The following is a 26,732-nucleotide window of genomic DNA, read 5'->3' as shown; positions in this document are numbered from 1 at the left end:
AATCCAGGCTTGCAATCAATGCTTGAACACCATCTCCGAATTGTTGAAGGGTGGGGAAGGTGAAGGAATTTCCTCAAATATTCATAAGCTTGTGCACTGTAAAAATGTACAGTGACAGCAAATTTCTTTAAGTCATCAGAATACCGCATGCCTTGAAGTTGAGTGCTATGTTTCAGTGACTTCAGCTCATTTTCAATGAGAACAAGTGTGCTCTCATCAAAATTCTCATTTAGCATGTCCAATTGAGATTTACTGATCATGCTTTGATCTCTCACTTTTTTAAGGAGAGATGAGATGGTCTTCTCTCTCGTCTTGATTTTTCTTTTCGCAGACTTTAGTTCCTTTGTTGTTTCAGCAAGCCTTTTCTGAGTGTCTTGCAGCTTTTCTCTCATCAACTCCTCATTCAAATTGTATGAATGGTCATTGTGAATCCTTTTGGGTGAAGGTTCAGATGGTACCGTACCCTCTGCTGTGGCTTTCTTTTAATGGGAGGCTTCCTCTGATGGATGACAGGCTGCTTGAGGGGTGGATGACACGGAAACAAAGAAGGGACTGCCTGTGCTGTCAGGGTATGCCTGTAGTTTTCTCTGTCGTCCCTTGGATGAACACCTGCAGTGAAAAATAACATCAGAGGAAACATATAATATAAAACAAAGTAAGAAATATTTTCTTTTCAACTGTCTATAAGATTTCTTAGCTTCAAGATGCAAGAAGATTAACTCATTTTTCTCAAAACACAGAGGATGGTAATCTCATAAATACATGTATATGCTAAACACAGGTTTAAGTCCAGAATAAAAATGACTTCTTCCACACTTCTATGGAATGTGCGGTTTCATTTTCCTTATTTAATGGGGAATCCAACCTTGGTCATAACATGTTGTGTGGGAAAAGAGAAAATAAGTAAAACAGATTGGTGAAAGTTTGAAAGAAATCGGACACTGAGCAATAAGGAAGTTATGGTTCCTTTAAAATTAAGATCTTGCCAATTTGATATTTACATTTATGTAAATTTAAAATTGGCAACTATGTAAGTAAATTATGACATGGGGCAAGGACAACTTCCTCATAGGCCATGAACTTAATTATCAGGGATTTTTGGTTTTCTCTTAAGTAGCTATTCCCTTGGGGCAGTAATCAAAATATATCCCAGGTGGCATATTGTTTTATGTCCACATGAAAGAAAAACATAATTTGAAATAAAACTTTTTAAAAAATTAGATTTTAGTCATTTTATGTATTGGGGCACATGGAAGAGTAGAAGTGTATGCCTGACATCATTATAACATCACATGTGCGGCCAATTTGAAGTCTCCATAGGTGATAGCCAGATAGGTATAGTGATTACCGATTTCCACAACTTTTGAAAATTCATAACTTGATCGTTTGACCCATATTGTTCAAACTTTCACCTATCAACTTGTCTGATCCTTCTTTTTCCTCTAAATACAACTTTTTATTTGGGTTGGATTCCCCTTTAATATTCAAGAAAAATTTAACTTTAACCCCCCCCCCACAAAAAAAAATTTTTACACTCATATACATGTAGTCTTTGACAATTCACTGCTAAAATATTTTTGGGACACTTATTATTGCAGACCATGTACTTGGTTAATTAGTTGCAAATGCACTTCGTAACAGCATGTTCTATATTAACTTAACCTACATGTAGGGTCAACTATGAGAATACATTCGAGAGTGTTTTCTTCTAATTACCACTTCTTTTACCAAAAATAGCTTAGAGCATATAACACGAAACGTAAGACCAACAAGATACATCATTTTCATTACACATATGAAATATTGTATGCCAAAGAGAATCTAAAGCAGACTGCAGGATGGCCATATCTTTGATATGCAGACAGAGGAAAAGAGACCAACATTACGATTTCTTTCTTCTTTTTAACAAAATTTTAAAGTTTTGGAAGAAAAAAGTAAAGATATGCTTGAACTACCAATATTTGTTCAATTGAAATTACATGTTCTCGCATTTATCCTTCATTACGTGTTACTAATAGAAAAAATTCCAAATTTTTGTATTACATTAACATACTATTGACACTCTGACTCAAGAGAGGGATTTTTCTTTAACTTTCTTAATGGAATATTAAAGACCTACGTCACCTACCTGACAAATAATCCTCTTTCTTGAAATGCTCACTGCAAACATAATGGTATTTGGTTGGTTTGAAATGGTCGCGACTGACACGAGAACACCATTTCTGCAATAGTTCATTGTCATGGAATGGAAACCTGCAACATAATTCAAAACCATGAAATACAATTTCTCTTTAGGTCCAGCTAGGTGTTATGTTAAAATTTTAACCCCCCCCCCCAAAAAAAATCAAAATATAAAAAATGTAAAGTATTAGAAAGAGAGAAAACACATGAGACGAAAACATTACACACATTTGCACAGCTCACAATGGTAATGCATCCTAGACACTTGCACTCTGCAACCACCCTGTCTGTGGTGAGTCTATGTAACATACAACACACACTCAAAAAAGTGTTTAAAATATCACTTTTGTGAAAAAAACAACAACACCCAGTTCCATTCAGTTATGATTTGTTTTCATTATAGACTTAGGAATCATTTTTTTATCCACCAGAGCGCTCAAAAACTTAAATTTTGAGCATAATTGTGACCTTTATTGGTGGAAACTGAAATTGATGCAGATCGCCATCTCCACAGACTCCCTTTTTAATCACAAAAAAATTATTTTAAGAATTAAATTTAGTTTTGGTCCAAGGCATATTTTTTATGACGAATTACTATTAGTAAAATCTGACTGTACCAAAAAATCAAGCATATTATTCATTAAAGACCAAGAGAAAAAAAGCCAATCTTATTCATGTAATTTCACCACACAGTGGTTTCTGAGGACAAGGTTATATCATAACCTTGTACATTGGATAATTAAGACTTGAGTGTATCTAACTAGACCTAGGACTAGTCTAGTCTAATTGTATTTGGCAGTGTATACAGCCACACACCGCCATTAAGAACACCTTACATGATTTAATGAGTAGATACGTCAGGTGAGGGTTTGTGTTCGTCCACTCCCTTTCACTCCTGTTACACTACGTTACCCTCCACTACTTGATTAGCGTAGTGTAACGGTGGTGAAAGTGAGTGGACCGAACACAAACTCTCACCTGAGGTAATGGGTAGAGGACTTGTCTCCTGTTAGAGCTGTATGTTTTGCAGCTCATTATGGTCTAAGCCAAATCAAAATTAAACTACTTCAGGCTAATTTCTATATTTGATAAATTGTAAAAACCCATTCGCGCCAAGTCAAGTGATTACCTGCTGAAACAGACAGAGCAGTAACACAAATAATGAGCGTAAAGTTTATAGACCTATAAACGTTAGGATTTGTATGAATACTTTTTGACTCTGAATCAGCAGGTAATCACCTGACTTGGCGCAAATGGGTTTTTACACTTTTACAAACAATGGCTGTCATGCCATGGACATGAGCATGGCTGTTTTGCACGTCTCAACCAACATGTCAATTGTCATTGTCAACACTGAAACAAATTTTTTCCAAGAGAAAGACAAGTGACAGAAATATTTACTCTAGCCTAGCTAGGCTAGATCTATCTAGGCCTATCCATACATGCTAGAAACTCTCTCTGAATCCTACATTTTCTTGAAAAAAAGAATACCTTATTTAAAAAGTGCAACGTTTTTTCTGACTCGCAATGTAGTGCATAGCTTCGTCTTCAGAAGACAGAAGTTCAGGCCCACAAAACACAGCAATTGGAATTGTACAGTCCCACATACAGAAATTACAGGTAGCAGCTAGACGTCAACTTCTGTCATCCTAACTTCCCAACCCAATTTAACGTTAAGTTCAACAAATTTTACATTCATAATAACAACGGGAGCTTTCTTACCGGTGGAAACAAATAGACGTTCCACTCTTCCAACGATTGGAGCAACCATAGCAGGCACAAGAGCTTGGCATTGTTGCCTTCTTCGTGTCGCCGTCGCGTCGATCGTCTGACTGCTCTCTACGTGTATTTTCCACTGTAAACTGTGTGGGTCGTGCGTGCGCTCCGTTGCCCTGATGTAAAATGGCCGCCGTAAATGAAACGGAACATGAATTTATCTCAAGTGAGCCCTCTAGTGTTTAGGTTTATATAACTCTATGTGCAAATCCTTAAAATTCAATAACTTCGTTACTTGTTATCCGAATTTGATTAAACTTTTTAGTATTTCGCTATGTGAAATTTATTATATTTATCAAATTATGAATATATTAAGCCTGGAACATCCCTTTAAATTAGGTTTAAAAGACTGAACAAAAAAAGGTTTTACGTACCAATACAATCAAGATATGAATTAGAACCTTTGCTTTTAGTTGATCTGCCATTGGGGCAGGTGACGCATTCAGTAGAATATAATTCCTCTTGGTAGCTACCTATCTGGCAAGGATAGCATGGTGCTAGTCCAGAGTCTGAGCTTTGGCCGGGCTGGCAAATATCTGCAGAACATGATATTAATGAAATTGGAGTAATAGTACTGAAATTACAGGAAATGACAGTATCATATATGAACATAACAATGATAATGATGGCGTTAATTTATTTTTGTATCATTATATGGAGTGGGCAGGATGCCTATCACATGCCCCCCTGTATGAAGGTGGATAAAATTATCAAAGGATCATGAAATATTAAGGAAGTTTCATACATGATTACATTTATATCTTATTTTATTTTTTTTTATTTACCTCAATGTATCATCTTCTCATTTAAGTGATACAATTCTATTTTTGTACATGTATACTTAAATTTGACTACCTGATTTCAATATATGGAATAAAAAATAATTTGTATTGTTATAGGCAAATTTCGGAGAAAAAATGGGTGCATATATCTTCACAATGTGCACGTTGAATCTGCAGAACATGATATTACTGCAATTGGAGAAATAGTAGTGAAATTACAGGAAATGACAGTATCATATTAACATAACAAAGATAATGATGGCGTTAATTTACTTTTTAGAAAACAAAATCAATGAAGATTTGCAAAATGTAAACCAATGGCTTGATCACAATAAGCTTAGTTTAAATACATATAAAAAAACTGAATATATTGTTCTAAAAACTAGAAATCGATTGAAACTATTCAAATATGAATCGATAAATATTCGCATTGATGGAACCCCCCTAACAAGAGTTTTCCAGTGCGAACATTTAGGAGTAATTTTAGATGAAAATTTGTCATGGGGAAAACACATTCAAAATGTACAGAAGAAATGTAGTAGCGGTTTGTTCATGCTAAAATCGATATGAAATATGGTTGACAAGGATACAATGATACTAGCCTAGAACACCATGTGATGTAGTATGGGGATTTGTGGCAAATGTCTAAAAGATAGCCTCCAAAAGATACAAAATCAGGAAGCTCGTGTTATCAATAATACCGCCTGGGATTCATCCGGAAACGATAATCTAAATGAACTATAAAATTGGATACATTGAAACGAAAAGAAAAGAAAGTGTTGCACTAATGATGTTTAACATACTCAATAACTTGGCCCCTTCATACCTAATCAATAGATTTTCCCTTAAAGAACGATTACATAACACAAGTGGGAATCTCAATTTAGAAATAATGCAAATAAAGACTGAATCTGCAAAGCGTATGTTTATGTACAGAGGCGCCAGTATGTGGAACTTATTGCCCACAATTATTCAAGCAGCACAAACGAAACACAATTTTAAAACAGGTCTTAAGAGATTATCTTTGTGATGTGGATCACAATGACTATTCTGTTTAATTGTTTTTATCAAACATTAACAATTTCTATTCACTGTTCCCAGTACATGTATTAGTTTGCAATGATTTCATATGTTTTGCTCTATATATGGCAAGCTTCAGTATCAACCAAGTTTTTAATGCTTTATAATTATTTTCAGTGTTTAGTTATAAATTTTCCAGTCATTTTTATGTGTTTAGCTTTGGAATAAATTACCTGATATTGTTAAACAAGCTAATAATGTAGAATCCTTTAAGTCCCTTTGAAGACATTCCTTTTCGTAAAATAAGATATACATGTACCCATTAATTGATTATATATTTGCTCCTCTGTGAACAGGCTTTTCTTTCTTCTCCATTCTTTCTAAGCGCATAGAGACATGATTTTAACATCGTTATATGCGCTATATAAGCAATGTTTATTATTATTATTATTTAACATTGATAAACATGTATTCATTTTCTTGTGCTCAATTGTCCATTAATAGAAACATGTATTTACTTTGACATTTTACTTTTTCATGTTCTTTCACATTTACTATTATCCTGTTTGCCCCGCTTTGTTCGAATTACCGATAGGTATTTCATGTTGTATGTTATTGATGTTTTTGAGAACGGTATATAATTTCTTCGTCTTCTTCTTATTATCATTATTACTCTTTTCTTTCCTTTTTTTTCTTTTTTTCTCTTCTTCTTTCCTTTTTTGTTATCTTCTCTTTTGTCTTTTTCTTCTCTTTCTCACTTTTCCCTTCTTCTTCCTTTCATTTCTTCTCCTCCCCTCATCTTCACGTTTCAATAATTCTTCTGTAATATTTCATTGATTCTTAAGTTTAGTTTAACCTTTTCTTTTCATATATATTGTTTGTTCAACACTGGTTTTATAATGTTTACTATGTCCATTGTATATTATGTTCCAAACGGCCCCAATGGATATCAGTTGGGCTTTTTAACTGTGTATATATAAAATCAATCTTAAGTTATCTTATCTAATGATCGATGACCTGAAAATTTTAACATTCTGGACGGTATTTTTTTATTATCATCTATTTAGAGTGTTTTAGCCATGCATCTCAGACGCGTACTTTGGTGAGCATCAATTACCCATTCAATACCAGAGCGTACACCGACAAGGACTGAAATCCGATGAAAATCCCATATGCTCCTGTACAAAACTTGCAGTTGAATATAAGACTGTATTCAACAGTGTAGTGCGCATGCGCGATTGGTGTGAAATATACAACGTGTACAACACATTAAAAAAAAATGTGATGCCCAGCATTACATAGATCTAGAGCACAATGGCACTTAATGGCGTCATAATGAAATACATGTAAGTCACATGTCAACAACCAACATATCTTATGAAGTGATGAGCCCTACGTGATAAGTGACATGACTTCATTGGCTTGTTTAATCAAATTTCTCCCTTTTTTTGGGGGGGGGGGGGGGGGGTGGATAATAATTATATTGAATGGCTGTTCATGGAATACCATAATTCCACTCATTAGGGCCAATATTTCACTCATCTACGATTCATGGAATGTTTGCCCAAACTTTTAGAATATGTCTGGTATTCCATTCTGAGTCATCCAGCATAAAATAAATATCTTATTTATCTTTAGGTATTTGTATCATTACATTATATATCTTCAGCAAGATGTATATGTCTGCAGTTAACTTCCTACAAAGTCAAACAATTGCAATTAAGAAATCACAGGTATATACCTCTACACTGGGTTATGTTGACGGATCCAACATCAAGTGTAGACTGTCCTTCAGGGCACTGTTGACATGTGAACTGGGCATGGGAGTCTTGGTAGGTCCCCACTTCACACTGTAGACACTCCTGAGTTTCATTGTCATAATGAAAACCCCTTCCACATGGTACTACTCATTAATACGAAAATACAAATGACTTGTAGTATGTGGTTATACAGTGCGTATCAAAAAAAGTTTACACTTAGAAAAAATCATTTGTTAAACACATTTCAATATTTAACATCCAATTTCACTTCAATTTTTCTTTTTTCCAGATGTCACCTTTGTAATTTAATTTAGAGGCTTCCACAAAAATTGCAAAAGCCAATTTATCCTTTGTTCTTAGAATTTTTATGTATTTTTTGCCTTTTTTCATCTTTTGTTTATCATTATGTAATAATAGCAGGGCCCGTTGGTAGAACAGTTTTCGAAACTGAAATGGCTACCCTGGGTAAATATACCTATATTATTATTATTAATATTATGTCTTAAATGGAAATGATTATAAACCATTTAACTAGATCAAACCCCAAGTCAATTGAGCAGAACAATTAGAATGAAAAATAATCACCTTTTTATGAATTACATCTCCCATGGACTTTGTACACAAAGTATAAAAAAGAGCCATTTTCGGCATGACATTAATTGTCTCGTAACAAGTCATGTGGCGTTGTGATGCCATACCAGTTTGTAAGGAATTTGGTCTTGACAGTTGCATGAGACTTCAAAGAAAAAAGTCATACAATTTCGAGGCGCTATCTTTTTTGCATTTCGGAAATATTTACAAGGTCAAGCAATTATCCAAGAAAATTTTCCATCAATAATTCATTATTTACATAATAACATATTAGTTTTGAAAGTCCTCATATCACATAAGAAAAATAATACTTTATGTCAATAACAATTGAGATAATTCATGAACTGTAAAAGCTACATTAATGGTCTTACCACAATAATAATCATCATTGTTTGCTGTGTATGGAGGATCGCACAGCAGTTCTGCGAGCTCAAATGAGACAGAAGATTTGTCTAGATCTAAAGAAACACCAGAAACAGTTGATCCGAGGTCCAAATCACCATTTTCGACGAGAGTTTCCACAAGATCGATCATTTCACCCTCTGAGTCCAAAACTGCATCAAATGGGTCTTGGTCTTCAGTGACCGTCAGATTTCGTCCGAACCAAAATCTGACAGTAAACCTGATGGAGAGAAAATGCAAGCAATTACGTGCATACAGAATAATCCACACTTAAAGGATTTGTGAACAAATTTGGCCGTTTGGTTGAAGTAAAATTTGGTTTAAATACAAATGTACACTACCTGTATTCGGAAATTTCTCTCTTCTCTAGTTTCTTCACAGGGCCTTCCTTATGTCCATACTTCCTTTGCACAAGATCCCGCTTCCGTCGTCCATTTCCTCCATCGATGGGTCCACACGTAACCTGTACATTTTCCACTGCACATCCATCATTATCCGTGCAGATGCTTGAAAATCCTGAAAGCTGAAAGGCATTGAGGAATGCACTTGCGATCTGTAGATTGGTTTGATTAGTACCGCAGGAGCCACTATAGTAATGTACTTCACTTGGAAGGTTTATTCGCCTTCCATTCCGTGTCTCTATTCAAGGGAAAAAACAACAAGATAGACTTAGAATCAAGGACTCGCATTTGTTCTAGATAATGAACCAAACTTTGTTAAGATGGAGAAGAAAAAGAAATTAAAATATGTTTCTAACTAAGAATGATTATCTGAAAACAACCTACAACGTTATTGATTTTTGATAATCGTAATAAATTTACGTATTGGTGCATTATTGCCATGGCAATCCAACTTCACCAAATAAAGAGCTGATACTGATCGATGAAAATAATAAAGCAAAGCAAACAAGGAAAATTACATTTAATGATAAGTAATTTTTTTTTACACAGGAGCAATCTATCTTGGATGGTGAGCATAATACTATAGACTACATTCATGGCTTTCCTTTCTTACGTTTTTCAGTGTAAATTGTTCAAAATCTGAAGAATCTCAAACGATAAGTGTAACAAGATGGTTCTCATGAAAAAACAAAACAACATGTTTTTTTTTTGGGGGGGGGGCGATCTACCGCTAAATATCCAGGGGCAGTTGATGGATTTTTGGACTGAGGGCCATGAAATATCATTTGAAGAGTAAAAAAAAAAATTGTGGGTGGGGGGTTCTTACAGAAACATCAGGTCTGATTTTCATCGTCACTGAGGGGGTAAAATATGGTGAGAGGCCCATTAAATTATTATACCCATTTCCTCTGTTTTCTCCAAATTGTTCCATTATTTAATTGGTTTTGTGTTTTGTCATATCACATGTCCTTTAAACAAGTTCACTGGTTTAAAATTCTAAAAGTTTGATGTCGATTACTAGTATTGCCCTCTTACAATAAATCATTGGTTGCATAGCTTTCAACTTAAAATAGTTGTGCGACTAGTGCCAAACAACAGTTTATTACCTTCGGATTTTAGAAAGGACAGAAACTGAAATGTTATTTTCTAAAAGGAAGGAGCCCCCTTGTAAAAACAAGTGGAATGCCTCTGGCCGTCTCACCTGCAATACGCGATTCAACATAGCAGCAGTGCTGACTTTGAAAACTACTATAACTCGCACAAGATGTTCAGTGATACTTGGTTACTCTTATTTCCACGTTTTATGAACTAGACCAACATACTTTCAAAGTTATGATGGTAATTCAACAAATACCCCCAATTCGGCCAAAGTTCATTGACCCTAAATGACCTTTGACCTTGATCATGTGACCTGAAACTTGCACAGGATGTTCAGTGATACTTGATTACTATTATGTCCAAGTTTCATGAATCAGATCCAAAAACTTTTAAAGTTTTTATTGTAATTCAACAGATACCCCCAAATCGGCCAAAGTTCATTGACCCTAAATGACCTTTGACCTTGGTCATGTGACGTGAAACTCATGCAGGATATTTGATGATACTTGATTAACCTTATGTCCAAGTTTAATGAACTAGGTCCATATATTTTCTAAGTTATGATGACATTTCAAAAACTTAACCTCAGGTTAAGATTTTGATGTTGATTCCCCAACATGGTCTAAGTTCATTGACCCTAAATGACCTTTGACCTTGGTCATGTGACATGAAAATTTAATAGGATGTTCAGTAATACTTGATTAACTATATGGCCAAGTTTCATGAACTAGGTCCATATACTTTCTAAGTTATGATGTCATTTCAAAAACTTAACCTTAGGTTAAGATTTGATGTTGACGCTGCCGCCGCCTTCGGAAAAGCGGCGCCTATAGTCTCACTCTGCTATGCAGGTGAGACAAAAACAGGCCATTTCACAGGTTTTCATGTAGGAATCTGAAATGGCACCCACATAATCCTGATATATTCTTTTTTTATGTGAAAGGGTTCAAAGTAGATAAAAGACACATTTCAGGAGGTTTATAGGATAATTATTCCTTGAAATAGGCGGGTAATCCATGTTTTTTTTGCATTTACATTAAAAACGTTTAGATTTCCGTGGATTTCCGTTTAAATTCTATAATCATCATTTTGCAAGATGTCTAACCTCTAAGTCGTTACCAAATGTAGCCACCCATTTTTGCCTGTTTTCATGTTAGAGCCGATTTTACTTGACACAACACCCCAAAACCTGTTTTAAAAAACGGTAATTTTTTATACCACGCAGTCATCGCAGTGCACCGTGTGGGGTGTACATTGCCCTTCATTTTTGCTCGGCAAGGACGATTCCCCTTCCATTCCATGAAAATGACATGTATTCAGGGCATAAAGCAAACAAAATAAAGGTTGATAACGCATATAGGGACTACATGCCCCTCTTCCAGAGAAAAAAAAATCATCTGTAGAATAATTTCAGCCAAAAGCCCTCCTCATAGTAAAACATTCGTGGTGTTATAATGTATACTCTGCGTTTTACCCAAGTCTACACCGCTTGATAAAGCACGGTGAATATTTTTTTCAGATTTTTAAGTGGTTTTTAACATCTAATGATCATTTTGATGCCATAACATTATTTTCAGGATCTCATAAACACTTTTTAGGCATGTGAAAAACATAAACCAACAATCACTCTGGTCAATCTTAAAGTAACATATAACACAAAGTTTACATACTGCACATTGTTTAGCGTAATTTGTCTTTTCGCAGATAGGTTTTAAGTAGCCAATCAAAATTTGGTATCAAAGTGACGTCATATCGGCTTTAAACTATGTTCAGTCGATTCTAAGCCCAGAATTACTGTTAATCAAGGTGCTATAGTAAAAATATAACACGGAATATAACTTTGTCGCACTTTCAACTAATTCTGGCCCACTATGCGGCGGCGCGACGAGGCCAAATCCATAGAATCCTGCGGACTTTGTTCGGGGATACAATAATGATGGGCAAAATACCTGTGCAGTCTTAAAATGAAGATTGTTAAAAATAAGATTAAGATTGTGTAAAATGATCATTTTGTAATAGGGAGTTGGAAGATATTGTACACTTTTTTATGACAGTAAATTTAGTGTAAGAAAACAGAAAATTGGATTAATGAAATGTTTTCAGGCACACATTAAGTTTAGTTTGAAAAATGTAATCCTTGGTTTTGATGAAAAAAAATTGTGCATTGAATTGTTTGGTATGTATAATCAAGAGCATTTTTTTAAAAGTTAAATAGTAAAAAAAAAGCCAGTGTTTACACATGCAAAGAAAAAATAAGATTCAATAGTATAAAGATGAGAGATATGTCAGTTCTATATCGGGTCTGTTTAAAAAAATTAATGCTAAATGGATGTCATTTCATTCTTTATTTAATTGAGAGAAATGTTTAAGTATTATTATTGTTTGAGTTCATTTTATTTAGTTCATTTCATTCAGTTAATTTATTGATTGTGTAATAATGTTTGCTCTTGTATATTTTGAAATTATGTGAATCAATAAAAGGCATTTGGAGGGCAAAAGTTGGGAAAAAATACCTGTGCAGTCAGGTACTGTGTCATGTGGGTTCCATTGGCCAGATATATCACACACATAATTTTCAGGGACTTCCAGAGATGATCTTGGAATGTCAAACGCTTCGTTGCAATAGATTGAGCAAAATGTGCCACCAGTCCACAGGTTACAAGCCAGAGCTCCATTACTCGGGGGATCTAGGCCTTGGCAGGGAACTCCTGTCAGGGAATAGGAAGAAATAACAATTCTTACCATTTTGAAAATATATACATTTTTCATAAGAATACAGAGAAGGAATGAGCTATTTATATTCTCGACCTGTTAACTCCTTCTGTAGTTGAGACAATGGGAGATACATGTAAATGATTAAAGCCCTCACACTATGCAATTCCTTGCGAGCAGAATTTCACATTAATTGTGAAAACCTTGGATATGGATATTCCAACTAATAAAATATGACGGATCGTAGTTCAAAATAGTGGTAGGACCACTGAAATCGAAATTCATGTAAGTTATAGCCTTCCTGAATGAATAAAACAAATTCAATTCCAAATCGTAATGGCATCATCATCGGCCGCAACTCAAAGCCGATTTGGACATTACTCTGACCATAGGGCTTGCCAGAGTAAAACAATGATTTTATTTTTCCTAACAATATGCCAAACTTTAAGTGAAATACTTTTACTTCTTGGAACTTCATATCTAATGCAAAATGCGACTTCTTGAAAAATCGCGTCGCAGCGGATTGGATAGTGTGAAACGGGCTTTATAGGGGCAATGTTTGCAGATATATGAACAAATGGGTCTGAGTATTATCAACAAAAGGCTCATCATAGAATATAAAGTATACTACTATTTAAAAACGAAAACATCTTATCAAGATACCATGGTAATTGTTTTATGTAATATCTTACTTTTAACGCTTATGATGAAGCTGCAGGTAGTGGTTTTAGAATTATCAAGGTTTGTTGCCTTGCATTCTATCAAATGATCCTTGTCAATAGCCAGGGTTGCCATGCTGTCCTCATAGTTGCAGGAAATTTCTAAGGGGTCTCCCGTAGGTTCCGAAAATATGGGCGGATCCCAGGTGACCTCAGTCAATTGTTGGCTGGTGGTAACTTCAGTGTTGTTAGGACAGTGTTCAACAACTGGGTTAAGTTCGTCTGAATTCGGAAAGAAAAATGTTATCAGGAAGTGCCATGTTAGAGAATGAGCAAAATCTAGCTATTTGTACATATAAATACTTGTAACTGTTTCTCTAACAGGAACCAGGTACGAAATTGGAAGGAAAAACAAATACATTGTATATTGCTGACTCCAGTCCCATTACAGCGTAACTGAATCTGTCTTGTTGTTTCTTTCTAAAGGCTTCTTCAAGAAAGAATTTGAAACAAAAAAGCCATCAGGCAAGATGGCGCACCCAAAGTGGGTCCGATTTCCGATGAGAACTAGTAAGCATTATACCCCAAACCCAACACCTGTGCCTTCTTGAACCCATCACAAGCATAATTCACATGGGCTTTGTGCAAGGAGGCAAAGGGTTATATGAATTTAATCTGAAGGCTCCCTCTGGTCATCTCAGCCTGGTCCATACAATAAATATATACAAAAAAAAATACTGACTGGAGCTATCACACAGCCACTGAGAATGTCCCGGTAAGCGGGGATAAACTGAAAACGGTGTGTGTGTTTGTGCATCTCCGTATGGAGCTACTAACGGAATGGTTTGTGCTTCCCGCACGGAGACAGAATCAGCGTTTCCAAACGTTGTTTCAGAACGCCGATCGCAAACGTGGTTCTGTGAGTGCTGTTTATGCTTAATTTTTCCATGATTTATCAGAGGCGAAATTGCAATTTGCAGCTGGCTCCGCGGCATAATTTTCGTTGAGCAGGAAAGCAAGGTTAAATCTAGCGCGCCCCTTTTCAATTTTTTTTTCTTTCATTCTGAATGTTGTAATGGTCGATTATTATTTCAACTTCGAACAATTTCTGATCTTTTAGTAATTGCATGGAGCTTCTTGACACAGCTATAGCACTTCCACCATGGTGAGAATAACAGTATGACAAAACATAAGAAATAATAATACATCAATTTGTTAATGCTACTGGCGCTTCTGGTTCAGCGATGTCTCCTCATCATAACTCATGTTCTGGATTTTATTCTTTCTTTTTTAATTCCCCGACATTTTTCGTGATAGAGATAGTACTCTATTCAGTAATCACACATGCAAATGAACATTGGCCATTGTTATAACCAGAGTTGAGAGTTAATGGCTCCATGGTAATTCAGTGGAGGGCAACTCCTGTAAGCATGAGGATATTAACATAGCTCAATGCTTTAAGAGAACCATGCAACTGTGGGGCCTATTGTCCGCGGATGTTCATCTCATCGGAAGCACGTACCAAATGACGTCATTTTAATAAAGACGTTTACGATCGTGGTCCTGTTTATACTTCCCCAGAAACCCTGATTCTGGTCAAAGGACGGTTAGAAACGCACCTTTTTGTCATAAGCTTACAATCGACGTTCGGAAACGTCGTTTAAATGAAAGTAAGCATTGGCGTAACCGTGTTTCGGACTAATCAAGTATGGAAACGCTGATTCTGGCCTGAAAAGTGGAAGCATAAACATGCCCTCAGTCATACACAAATAAACACAATGTTCGGATCATTCAACGCTTAACGGCGCATCCCGAGGGATCTGTGTGTGGCTGTGTGATTGTTCCAGTCATTTAAAATTTGGAATTTAATTTCTTGTAGCTTCTTTCTGACTAAGCCAGTCACTTTAACATGCATGTGAAAGTGTGATAAACTCAGAAGTTTGTTTAATCTAATTTTATTTTCATTTATCTTTTTTATCTATTTTTTTGGATTTGGATTTTGAAACCAATCGATGTGAGGGGTTTTATATAAAACCTCTCTGTGATAAAACCAATCTCTTAATTATTGACATGTGCTTTGTTAAAATCTAAGCTTGCCTGTGTACATGGGCGTCGATCCATTTTTCAGATTAGGGGGGGGGGGCAAAATCATGAATCAACGTTTCAAAGGCGCTCGATCACAAAAAACAAACAAACCTACCCACATCAACACACAGGCATATATATTTACGACTCATGAGAAAGAGACACATATCTTACCAACAAATGCGAGCTCAAAGCGCGAGCTTAAATTTTTTTAGCATACTGAATTGAAAACAGAAAAAAAGTACCTGCTTAGGGCTGTTGGGAGTAATTTATGAGGATACATATCTCACTACACAGATAATGCGAGTGCCGAGAGTGAGCTGAATTTTTTTATAATCTGACCTAAAATCTTGATAATCTAAGCATTTGTGGTAATAATGATTAAGATAGGTATCTAAAAGAACAATAGAAGCGAGCGCGAAACACAAGCTGAAAATTTTGCTATTTCGATCTGAATAAAACTGACAATTTAATGGATGTTTTTACATCCATCAACAGAACAAGATATATATCCAACAAAAGATTATTGCAAATCGAAGCGGGGCTTTTTTGAGGTTTAGAACTGAAAACGGGAGATTCTATTCTCCTTTTTAATCATGAAAAGTATAGGTTTTAGCTATAGAAATAATGCGAGGGCGAAGCGTGAGCTGAAAATTTTTAAAAGCAGACATTTTGAGCACGATTTTGAATAAAGAAGGAGTTGTGTATCTCAATCTCGCTTGCTGATTTCTGTGTAACATTACCATCTTATTTTATTTTTGCACATTTGGAATTATTGGGGGGAGCAAAACAATATGTTTGCCCCCTAATATTTTCATCGTCGGGGCGATCGCCCCCATGCCCCCCCTCACCCCAAGATCGACGCCTCTGCCTGTTTATAAATATTGCTCATTTTGACTGACTGGACTTTGTGCAGTGCCCTTGTAAAATTTGAACAGTTTCTTTTCGAACCAAATTTAGAGAATCCTCTCACATGGGATGCTGCAAATTTTATTGGAATAAGAAATGCTGGCAGAATGCCAAATATCTTGTACAAACAGGTCCGGGGAAGAGGGCATCATTTACCAGATTGTATTGTCTGCTCAAAATTCATTTAGACCTAAACATTATATGTTGCGTTGATAATACATTTTGGCGGTGTGCTGTTTAATAAATAATGGTTCCATCTTATTACCAGTTATTGATATTAATCAACGAAAATGTTAAAATATGTTCAATTGAAATTCCTTGCCTTGAACATAAACTGTAAAAGAACATGATACATTATTTCCGGCCATGTCAAAGAACGTGTAGATGAATGTGCTGTCCTCAGTGAGGTTGTACGGGGACGCAAGATCAGATGGCAACGTTAAGACACGAAGATTACTACCGTCTAGAGAATCAGTAGCGGTAGGAGGAGCAAAGGTTGCTGTCACACCCCAAGCCTCGGTCCTTGTAAGAGTAATTGGAGATGGACAGGATTTCAAGATTGGTGCGGTGATGTCTGTGAAGGATAAAACAAGAAAAGTGTGAAAAGGTATGAAGTCATTGTACATGTTGTAGAAGAATCAAATACAGTTTTCAAAAGGACACTCACTTTTGTATTTCTCTTCGTAAAGTTAATACAGGATAAACCAGTGTAGGGTTGCAAACTTCCCGGGAATTTTCGCGGTGGAAATTCTCCACGGGAATTTATTGGGAATTTTCGGCAATTTTGGGGGATTTTCAAGAAATGTTCAGAATTTTAGTAGGCATTTTCTGATATTTTTACACAGGAATTGAAAGGAGTACTCTGGCAGATGCTTGATTGTGCTTTGTCAGCAAGTTTCAAGCCAAATATTATGTATGCCAAGACAGTGAAGACATGGCAGAATTTTCATGAATTTCATGTAAAAGTTGATTTAGTGTATTAGTGCCTGAATGACACGTGTGATGTCAGCACATGTACACTACACATGCTTTCAAAAGGGATATACATTGTTTATGGAATGATGCTTTTTCGATATTCTGAATTGTTTGGGCAGATGATGAAAATCATTAATTATAATAATAATAATGACATTATTGTTGTCATTAGCATTATTATCATTATTTTATTTATCATGTATTTCTGCATAGCAGAAGTGAGAACTTTGTGCTGTTGGTGGCATTAATTTCATGAGTATTAAATATGGTTCAACCTAAAGTTCAATTAACCCTATTAAAAATAAATATTTTGTTCATTATTTTCAGAATACTAGATCAAATTAAATGAGAATGATATGCGATTAACATTTAATATCACAAAGGAAATGAAATTACTAACAATTTTCTCAATCTCAATGCAAGATCAAAGGTCATTTGAGGTCAACAAACTTAGCGCATTTTTCTTCTCCCTTTGTGGAAAATTATCCATCTTGATTGTAACAAGCATTCCCATTGCATTTCTTATTAAGATAGATCCTTAAACTTTCAAAGTTATGATGGCAGTTCAACAAATACCCGCCAACAAGGCCAAAGTTCGATGACGTCAAATGAAAATTGACCTTGATCATGTGAAATCAAAACAGCACAGGAAGTTAAACGATACTTGATTGATATTATGTTTAATTTTCATGAACTAGATTCATAAACTTTCAAAGTTACCGGTAGGAAACAACCGCACCTAACAGGCTGCTTGAAATGCTATGAATCATGTGACCGGGTAATAATAATTGTGAAGCGCTTTGAACAGTCGTAGATTGATAAAAGCGCTAATAAATGCCAATTATTATTATTATTATCAAAGTAATGATAGCAATTCAGCAATTTCCCTTAACATGGCCAAAGTTTGTTGAGACCAACTGACCTTTCACCTACTACACTGACCTTTGACCTAAATTACATTTGACCTTGGTCATGTGACCCGAAACTCAGGGAGGATGTTCAGTAATACCCCCATCTCACTAGATGGAGATTCCGCTGCGATCGTCAAAAATCGACAAAGCGTGGTATATCGTAGCTTGAATGTGGCTTGATCTTTTCCATCTTCTCCGTCGTACCTTGATCTTTTCAGAAGCGGCAAGGATCGCCACCATCTTCCTGGTGGCCACAAAATTTTGAACATGTTCAAAACTTACATAGCAAGATCGCGGAGGTGCTAAAGCGCATCATAATCGAGTCAAGAGCGTATTACAAACGACATATTCGTAGCTGTAACGGAGCTCCAACGCGTAGTAGAAGCGCATTAAAAGCGGCACCGATCGCCCGTGTTCTTCAGGCCCGTTCCAAAGACAATGCTGCTACGCTGCTTCCATTTACAAGGCGACTGACTTGCGATCTACACGCTTCACACCGTTTCCACCGCGACGCTTTCCCTTTGGGTGGAATGTGGCACACGTTCTCAGCCCGCTGCAGGCATTCGCGTTGCACTTATGCTGCGCTGCTGATGACTGGGCAGCGATTGAGCAGCGACCGTCCGCGCTGCTACAAAACACCGTCCCAATGGTGGCGGATTATCACATTTTTTAACAGATTACAAGGCGACACCACGTTTTCAAATATACCTCCCAGAAAAAGGACCAAAGGGGCTACCGGCGGTCCAAGAGGAAGAAGAAGAGGTTATGGTGGTGGTAGAGGAGGAGGAGGAAGAGGAGGTACAGGAGGAGGATGAAAATCTAACTGCTGAGCCAGCTTGAAAGAGAGAAAAAAAGACGCTCACATGTCTTGATGACGAAATCAGTTACCTCCGCAAAAATATATAAATTGACTATGTTTTGAAAATAGAATGAATTCTAACTACAGTGACAGAAGACATTATAATTTTGTCACTGATGTATTGATTCGGAAAGAAGACTTTAGGCGGCTTGTCAAAGGTGTGCGTGCGTGTTTACCTTTATATTCTGCGGCGAACCCGCTCAGCGTGCCATTGTCCATTTTTCTTTCCTACGGGTCAGTGCTCTTGCCATTTAAGACGACAGCGTTCCCTTTTGCAGCGAAAACGGAAGCGTGCGCTTTTATCTTTTCTTTTGACACCCCCCGGTTGGCTCTCCGATTAGATGTTTCTGCATGAGCGCCCTCTATGTCCACAATATCGACGTCTTAGGCAAACTATTAAACGAGCGATCTCTGGTCACTGATCTGGATATCGTTGTGTCCTTGTATCGGTGTGCGTAGTTCAGTGGGGTGTATATTTTCAAAAGTTACGCTTTCACATTTTTTTGATAATTTTTCGTTTCGGGTTTCAGTATATGACAAAATTCAATAAGATTTAGATTTCATTTCTTTAATAGAACAATTAAGCTTTAGCCCTTTAGCACGAGCATGTTGTTTTATTTTGAAGAACATACCGTTAAGAAATTGAATTTCTGAAAGTAAGTGTTCAGGCGAGGGTAAGATTTTTTTTCATCACACTGAGCCCGCACAGTCAGCATTGTCGGGTGAAAAGGAAAGATATGGAATTGACATTAACATCTTTGTAAACGAAATGCAAAACCCCACGCAAAAGATGCAATATAAATCATACCTGGGTCCAAAAATGATGGCGTTTAAAGCAATACACTGAAACGCTACTGTGAAAAAAAAACACTAAAAACATAAAATGCAAACGTTTTTGGTGGAAAAAAGGCTGAAAACTAAGGGCAGCGTTGAAATTCAAATTTGAGCTTAACATAGGTCTATGTTTAATTTAGCCCTCTTGTCAATTTGTTTTTGCTGTGAAATGTCCTTTTTTGAGGACTCTTTTTTTGGCGATTTTGCCCCCCCCCTTGTGGAAAATCCTAGATACGCCACTGCATTTGTTTAAACATTTTGAATTCTAGAAACTTATATATTCACACATAATACAGATGCCGTGCAAAACAAACGAATAAAATATCATTTATTTGAACTTTAAAAAATAAATTGGATGCTCAAGCTGTCATATCGGTCATTGTAGCTTAAATGCACAATTCTTGAATTTCATTGCCCGAAATTCAGAACAAAAAGTACTTTCGTTACTTTTTAAGACCATTACAAACATCTTTACCTTCGAACGAAATCAAAAGCACTTAAAAATGAATATTGAAATTATCAAAGTTGAGGTAGTCTTGACCATGAATAGAGTTGAGTGTTTATAAAGGAATTATAGCGTCTTCTATTAATCACATTCTACACTTTAATGACCGATGAAAAATATCGCGTGAATGAAATGCAAATTAACACATTTAAGTGACTCCGACATGATATTGGACAGGAAAATCTATAAAATCTTTTTACCTGGGATCCTTCTTTATTCTCTTATATAAATTTCCCCTGTGATCTAGAGTGCTCTGTGACCTAGTGTTCTTGATTACCATTCTGGAGCCACATAACCGAAGGGGGGTCTGGGGCTGAGGCCTCAACAAGTACCATGATTTTATGCATGGTGACCCCACCCCTTCAAACCAGTCCGCTGGGGGGAGGCGACTTAATCATTTCTTTCAATTTTCCTGTTCTACCTATAATATTCAATTTTGTCAACTTAATTCTGATGGCTTCTTTTTTCACCCAACTTTATTTCTTCCTTTGAATTTTTCTAAAACTTTTCTATACCTATTCTTTTATAACCTTCACGTTTGACTTGAACAATACGTGTATATTGCCGTTGATTTCTTCTTCATATCGAATATTTAAATTAATCTGCAATGTGTGTATGTCAAATTATTGCAAATTAGATTCCCAGTGTCTAAGGTAAACATAATTTACCGACGTAAAGTTAGTAATACGAAAGCCTCTTTGGCCTAGTTTCCCTTCCAACTTTGTACATCACTTGTTAATCGTATAGCTGCATTCTGTATAGCTTGCATATTTAAATATGCACCAAAAAATAAATTAACGTACAGAAAATGGTAATACCTCGGTCACATTTGCTCTACGGCGGCCATACAGCGAGTCGAAAACAGCCGTTTTATTCATTTTATTAAAACCTATATTTAGCAGGTCCAAAAACTGTTAAAATGACTGTTTTCGACTCGCCTTAGAACAAATGTGACCGAGGTATTTAGCATACTAGATCAACAAGAATGGAGTGCATGCTGGTGCGGATCCTGCCGGAGTAACACAATACAATCCAATCAGCACCGTATTTATTTTGAACAATAGTTGGGCTCTCAAAAGTATTGTGGTCTATTTTGTGACCTCTACTAAAAGAAGTCAGTGGGTCTATACGATGGTCTATATTCTGCACATCAGAGGGTACAGTTATGTAGTGAATCCCGGGGGGGGGGGGGGTCATCCGGTCCGTGTGCCCCTCCCCCCCTTTGAGAGCCTTTATCAAATTTGTTAATGTAAATATGCCATTTTTACACAAGTGTGCCCCCTTTATTTGAAACTCACAACATGTATTTTAATGAGAACATGTCGTTCATACACAAATGAGGACCTTCACTTTAGCCTGGTAAACAGAGAGTTGGTAGGCAATAAATATAACTCAAATGTTCACATTAAGAGTAGACCTATAAAGAGGGAAGTTACATGGTTAATCAAAAATGTGTTGATAAAATATCAGTCGAACGTTATGTTATAATCTGCTTCGCCAGATAGGTTTTATGTAATATTGCTCTTTATAAAGGCAAGCATTAAACTACATTAAATGTCGAAATGTTAAGAAATATAATGGAAACCATATCAAAATGCACATTACGAAAAGAAACAAAATCAAGGTTCTAGTATGGGGACAAAACGAGAACAAGAAAACTACCCATTTGATGCTCATTTTAATTCCCCAAAAGCCGGACGTTGAAAATGACATGGGCCAGCGCATTGCAAGCTGTATTTAACGGCTTACCCCATTGACAAGGTAGATTTAAATTACCCCATTCTTGATTGGGGAGATTAACGTATATTCTTGAACATAGAGGTGGTCTGACGGGTTGCGGATTTCAATAGAAAGATGACCTCTTGATTGGTAGGGGTATGTCAAGGGGAGATTATCACTTTGTCAGCGCGGGTGACTGTCTTGATACTTTGATGTTCCCCGATGTGCCTTCTATTCGAAAACCGTGTTTGCAACTAATCCCAATTATGAGACTATTTGGAATCAAAATTAAAGCCTAACTGCACCCTTTTCATAGATTTCGTTTGAAAATAAAATACTTGCGTTTAAGGTAAAATTGGAATATGAGAAGGCCCTTCATAATATGTAAACCAAATAGTGTCACTTTTAAGCTTTATTCTTTTAAATCAAATGTAAAAATATATGTAAAATAATCTCACAAGCCTAATCTAAATAGTGCGAGCACGAAGCGCGCGCTAATTTTTAATTTTTTATTTCATGTATTTTGTCCTAAAATAGCATTCTGGCAATGCTTGTGATCCTAAACGAGATGAATGAATTTAGTACGCATTGATCGTTCTGATAAAAAAGAATCTGCTAACGGCTACTTTTAATTATCTGTAAATGAAAACGTTACATATTTCAACAATCAAATAATGCGAGCGCGAAGCGTGAGCTGAAAATATTTACTTTTCTACCTGAAGAATAGAAGTTCTAAGCAATCTTTGTAATCATGAAAAAGGTAAATACATAACTAAGCAAGCCAAGCGAGCGCGAGGAAAATTTGAGATTTGTAGAATTGTGAGTGGATATGGATCACAGTTAAAAAGAAACATATATGATTCATTATTATTACTTTGAGTTTTGACATAGGGCCGGGATATTCTAAGAACAATATTCCATCATGTGAAAATTATGACTGTCTTCCTATTTCTCTTCTTATCAAATCGCGAGATGAAACTTTTTGATATTCCATTCTGAAAAAGGGACAATTTATCAATAAATTAATTCATTAATCTAATAAGCCTAATCAGAGCGCGAAATCTGTCAATATTATATATTTAAAGCACTTTTGTAATTATGAATAAGATGCCTGAGTTGATATATTTTTAACAATCAATGTGCGCGCAAATCGCCAGCCGAAAATTGTTGATAAACTGTCATAAAATGGAGATTTTAATTAGTTTGTAATATAATTAATATTGAAATTTTCATAACTCACCAATCAATATGCGAGCGTGCAGCGCTAGCTAATATGTTTTACAATCTGACATGAATAGGGATATTCTGATAACTAAAATGGAATACAGGAAAATAATAGGTACCTGACAAATCAAATTTTGTGAGCGTGCAGCGGGAGCAGAAAATGTTGATATTCAGACAATAAAAAATAATTTTTTACAGAACACTTCGAAAAGTTCGATTTCCGAGTTGAAATATGTTATGTATATTGATTTCAAAATTTGATATTTTGAGTTCCATATGTGTAAATCACCTAAAAGGCAATGCGAGCGTGAAGCAGGAGCGAAAATTTTATATAATGACATGACATAATTTTTTTTAATTGTTTTCCCCTCATCTTATTTATTCAATCGTTTTCCTCCTATGTTTTTTCTCCACTCTTTTCCTCTTTTCGTCTTTCTTTCCCCGTTTTGTTTTTTCTCCGCAAATAGAGGGAGGAGGGAGGGGCGGGCCCCATGCCCCCCCTAGATCCAACTCTGGAACAATCTAACAGAAAGTATTAAACAAGCAGATTCAAGAGAGAAATTCAAGTCAATGTTAAAACTTTTTTTTTTTTGGGGGGGGGGTTAAATAGCCTTTCCCTCCGCATGTGAAGCCCCCTATCGTTTACAGCCTACTGTGAATTGTGCAAATACTTTAAATTTTGGTGAAATTCATTCTCTCTTTCTATTTGTTCTGTAGCGTTTAGATACATATTTTGTGCTTCACTTGTAAGTGGCATACAAATAATGTAAATTACTATTAATGGCGTGCGTTTCCCGATCTCCTTATCGAAATCAATATTAATGAGAGAGCACAATATTGTTCTCGCTCTAATGGAGGGGGGGGTCAGTGTTCTATCAAGCAAAAGACGTAGGCCTATATGTGCTTAAGTTCATATCATTGTTGTAATGATAAAGAACCTGATGAATTCTGTTTTGGTATATCGACGTTATTATAAAGTTAATGACAAATGACAATCAATATGATTCAGGCGTACACCGCTTTAACTGATATAACATGCATCCAGAAATCGAAATATCTCATGAATTCAAAACGTATGTAGCAGGAATGGCATGCAGTTTGGATGTTACAGCACTCTAAATTAGAATAATCTCGTATTACAAATGTCAATTTTGCTAAAATGCACACAAACTCATAACTTGATAGACTCTGGGGGATGATATCGTTGATATAAAAATCGCATCTACCTCGATATGCAATCATTTTTATACTGCATCGGACTTGACATCCCGCAAAATCTTTTCCATAATTAGATGACCATCCATTCTCTTTCTTTTTAATCTAAATATAATCTATGTCTTTCAGGATCATGATATGAAAACCCTTTTATAACAAACATGATAAATGAAAAACGCGTCTCAAGTTATACATGGTTCATTGCCGCAAATATACCAATCATCATCTTTGTTTGTTAATGTTTAATCATCAACATTATCACTGATATTATTATTCGTATTATCATGTCCATTAATATCACTTCAAAGTTCTAATTACCACCATCATCATCACTGTTATCATCATCATTCATTCATTATCTATTTCCAATCGTTCTCCAGTATCAATTTTATAGTTTATATAATCCCAGGTGAGGTGAATGGGTACCCGGTAGGAAGAAATTCCTCGAATGCTCGAGCGCGGCCCGATCAAGGTAGCCGTGCTAAAGCCGGGGTAATAATAGCAGGGCCCTCTGGGAGAACAGTTTTCGGAACTGAAGTGGCTACCCTGGGTAAATATGCCGCTATTATTATTATTATTAAAAAAAATGAAAGATAATGGTAATGATGTTGGTAATCATGAACATTAGATCCGTTTTGTGAGATAATTTATGCGATTTTACACGCTAATCGCTACTCGATGATGGTGAAAGAAATCTTTTAAATAGCACAACAGAAGTCGGGGCGGTAGTTACTGCATACACATACTTTAATACACTACATTATTACAAAAGATTCCCCATCGGGCGGGCCAACGGTCTTTTGAAGTAGGTTTATCTATTGAAATTACGACAATAATCACGGCAGCGGATATGGGGAATTCAAGACTGTGAGCTTCTAGCTCTCCCATTGTTTTCTGTGGCGACCCGCTGAGCATGCTATTGTCAATGATTCTCTACTATACGGGTGACTGATCTTGCTTTTTCATGATCATAGGCCAGGGCAACGACTAAGAACAGTTCGATGAGTATCAATGCCAAGCAATCCTGAAAGGTCAATAATGTTCAATTCTCTTGATGGAGAAGCTTATATCATGGCCCTATTTGCTTTTGCTTTTAGGCCAGTAAGTGTACTAACTAATATTAATAATAAATAATCACATTCCATCTATTTTAGAGCAATGACCTAATGCTAATATCACTCTACATATCTCCCTGCAGCTTACGGCCCCATAATTTATCTTCACCCGTGAATTACCGAATTTTGAAGCTTAAATTATTGAACATAATGGCATCCTAGTATTGTAATGATGTAATCACTGCAAGTGCAATATAAATAAAAACATTAATTTAATTCTACTCACATTGATTTTACTTTAGAACAAACTCACCCCCTCTTCTACTTCTTCTGTTTCTCCGTCGTTATTCTTCTTTTCCACCTTATAATTCTTCTTGTTCTCATCCTTCACTCCCTTCTTCATCTACTCTTCTTACTCCTCCTTTTTTTAAATCTTTTTTTCTTCTTCATATCCTTTGTCGTCTTTCATTATTCTTTTTTCTCCACCTCATCCTTTCCTTCTGCTTCTTTCTTTTCCTTCCTCCCCTTTTTCTACGTCTCTCTTCTTGTTGTTCTTCTGCCCTCCTGCCCTTCTTATACGTCTCCTACTGCTTTTCCTTCGTCCTTCTTCTTTTTCTTCTTGCGTCTCCTTTTTTCTCTATCTTCCTTTTCCTCTCCGTATCCTTCCTCATCTCTCATTATTAATCTCATCCCTTTTTACTGCTCCTCCATTCTACATGTACGTCTGCTTCTCCTTGGTAATTCTTCTTCTCCTCCTTCTCCCACCCCATCGATTTATGATGATAAAATTATAATGAAATAATAGAAATGTTAACGAAGATAATACTTATAATAGAGAAATGAAGATGATTGCGATAGTAACAGCGGTGATGACGATATCGATAACTATGGGAGGATATAGACCATGTACAGCACAACGTATCAGGCGCAATTTCAAATATGATTACATGACGATTTTGATACGAAATATTCATCATAAATCTAGACCTAGTACATTAATATACACTTATCTTTGTAGAATAATGAAATCGCCGCTCAATATCGATAATTCTGATGATC

The 26,732-nt window shown here is 36.0% G+C and overlaps 2 protein-coding genes across 2 annotated transcripts in view; both read right to left on the bottom strand.

Moving 5' to 3' along the window:
• Window positions 1-482: 482 nt before the first annotated feature.
• On the bottom strand, window positions 483-13,655 carry LOC121426690 (sushi, von Willebrand factor type A, EGF and pentraxin domain-containing protein 1-like). The gene is made up of 8 exons (XM_041623064.1): window positions 13,416-13,655; window positions 12,525-12,719; window positions 8,854-9,151; window positions 8,482-8,732; window positions 7,501-7,662; window positions 4,332-4,493; window positions 2,208-2,253; window positions 483-609 (listed from the first exon to the last, which is right to left on the bottom strand). Exons 1-8 carry the CDS (start codon window positions 13,516-13,518, stop codon window positions 483-485), a joined length of 1,344 nt encoding a protein of 447 aa, XP_041478998.1. The 5' UTR covers window positions 13,519-13,655.
• Window positions 13,656-16,669: 3,014 nt separating this feature from the next.
• Window positions 16,670-26,732, bottom strand: part of LOC121426689 (sushi, von Willebrand factor type A, EGF and pentraxin domain-containing protein 1-like) — a 59,726-nt gene continuing 49,663 nt past the window's right edge. The window contains exon 20 of the mRNA XM_041623063.1: window positions 16,670-16,950. Within this exon, the coding sequence (XP_041478997.1) occupies window positions 16,670-16,950 (281 nt within the window). The remainder of the gene's footprint in view (window positions 16,951-26,732) is intronic.

This window comes from Lytechinus variegatus, chromosome 13 (assembly GCF_018143015.1).
Source record: "Lytechinus variegatus isolate NC3 chromosome 13, Lvar_3.0, whole genome shotgun sequence".
Lineage (NCBI taxonomy): Eukaryota > Metazoa > Echinodermata > Echinoidea > Temnopleuroida > Toxopneustidae > Lytechinus > Lytechinus variegatus.
This window is presented reverse-complemented; position numbering and strand designations above follow the sequence as displayed.

Excerpts from the sequence above, each read along its gene's own strand:
- LOC121426690 (XM_041623064.1), bottom strand. The coding sequence starts at position 13,518 with ATGGCAACCCTGGCTATTGACAAGGATCATTTGATAGAATGCAAGGCA. Across the intron at positions 9,152-12,524 it reads CACAGTACCTGACTGCACAG|AGACACGGAATGGAAGGCGA; the intron begins GTATTTTTTCCC and ends TCCCTTGAATAG. Across the intron at positions 8,733-8,853 it reads AGAGAAATTTCCGAATACAG|GTTTACTGTCAGATTTTGGT; the intron begins GTAGTGTACATT and ends TCTCTCCATCAG.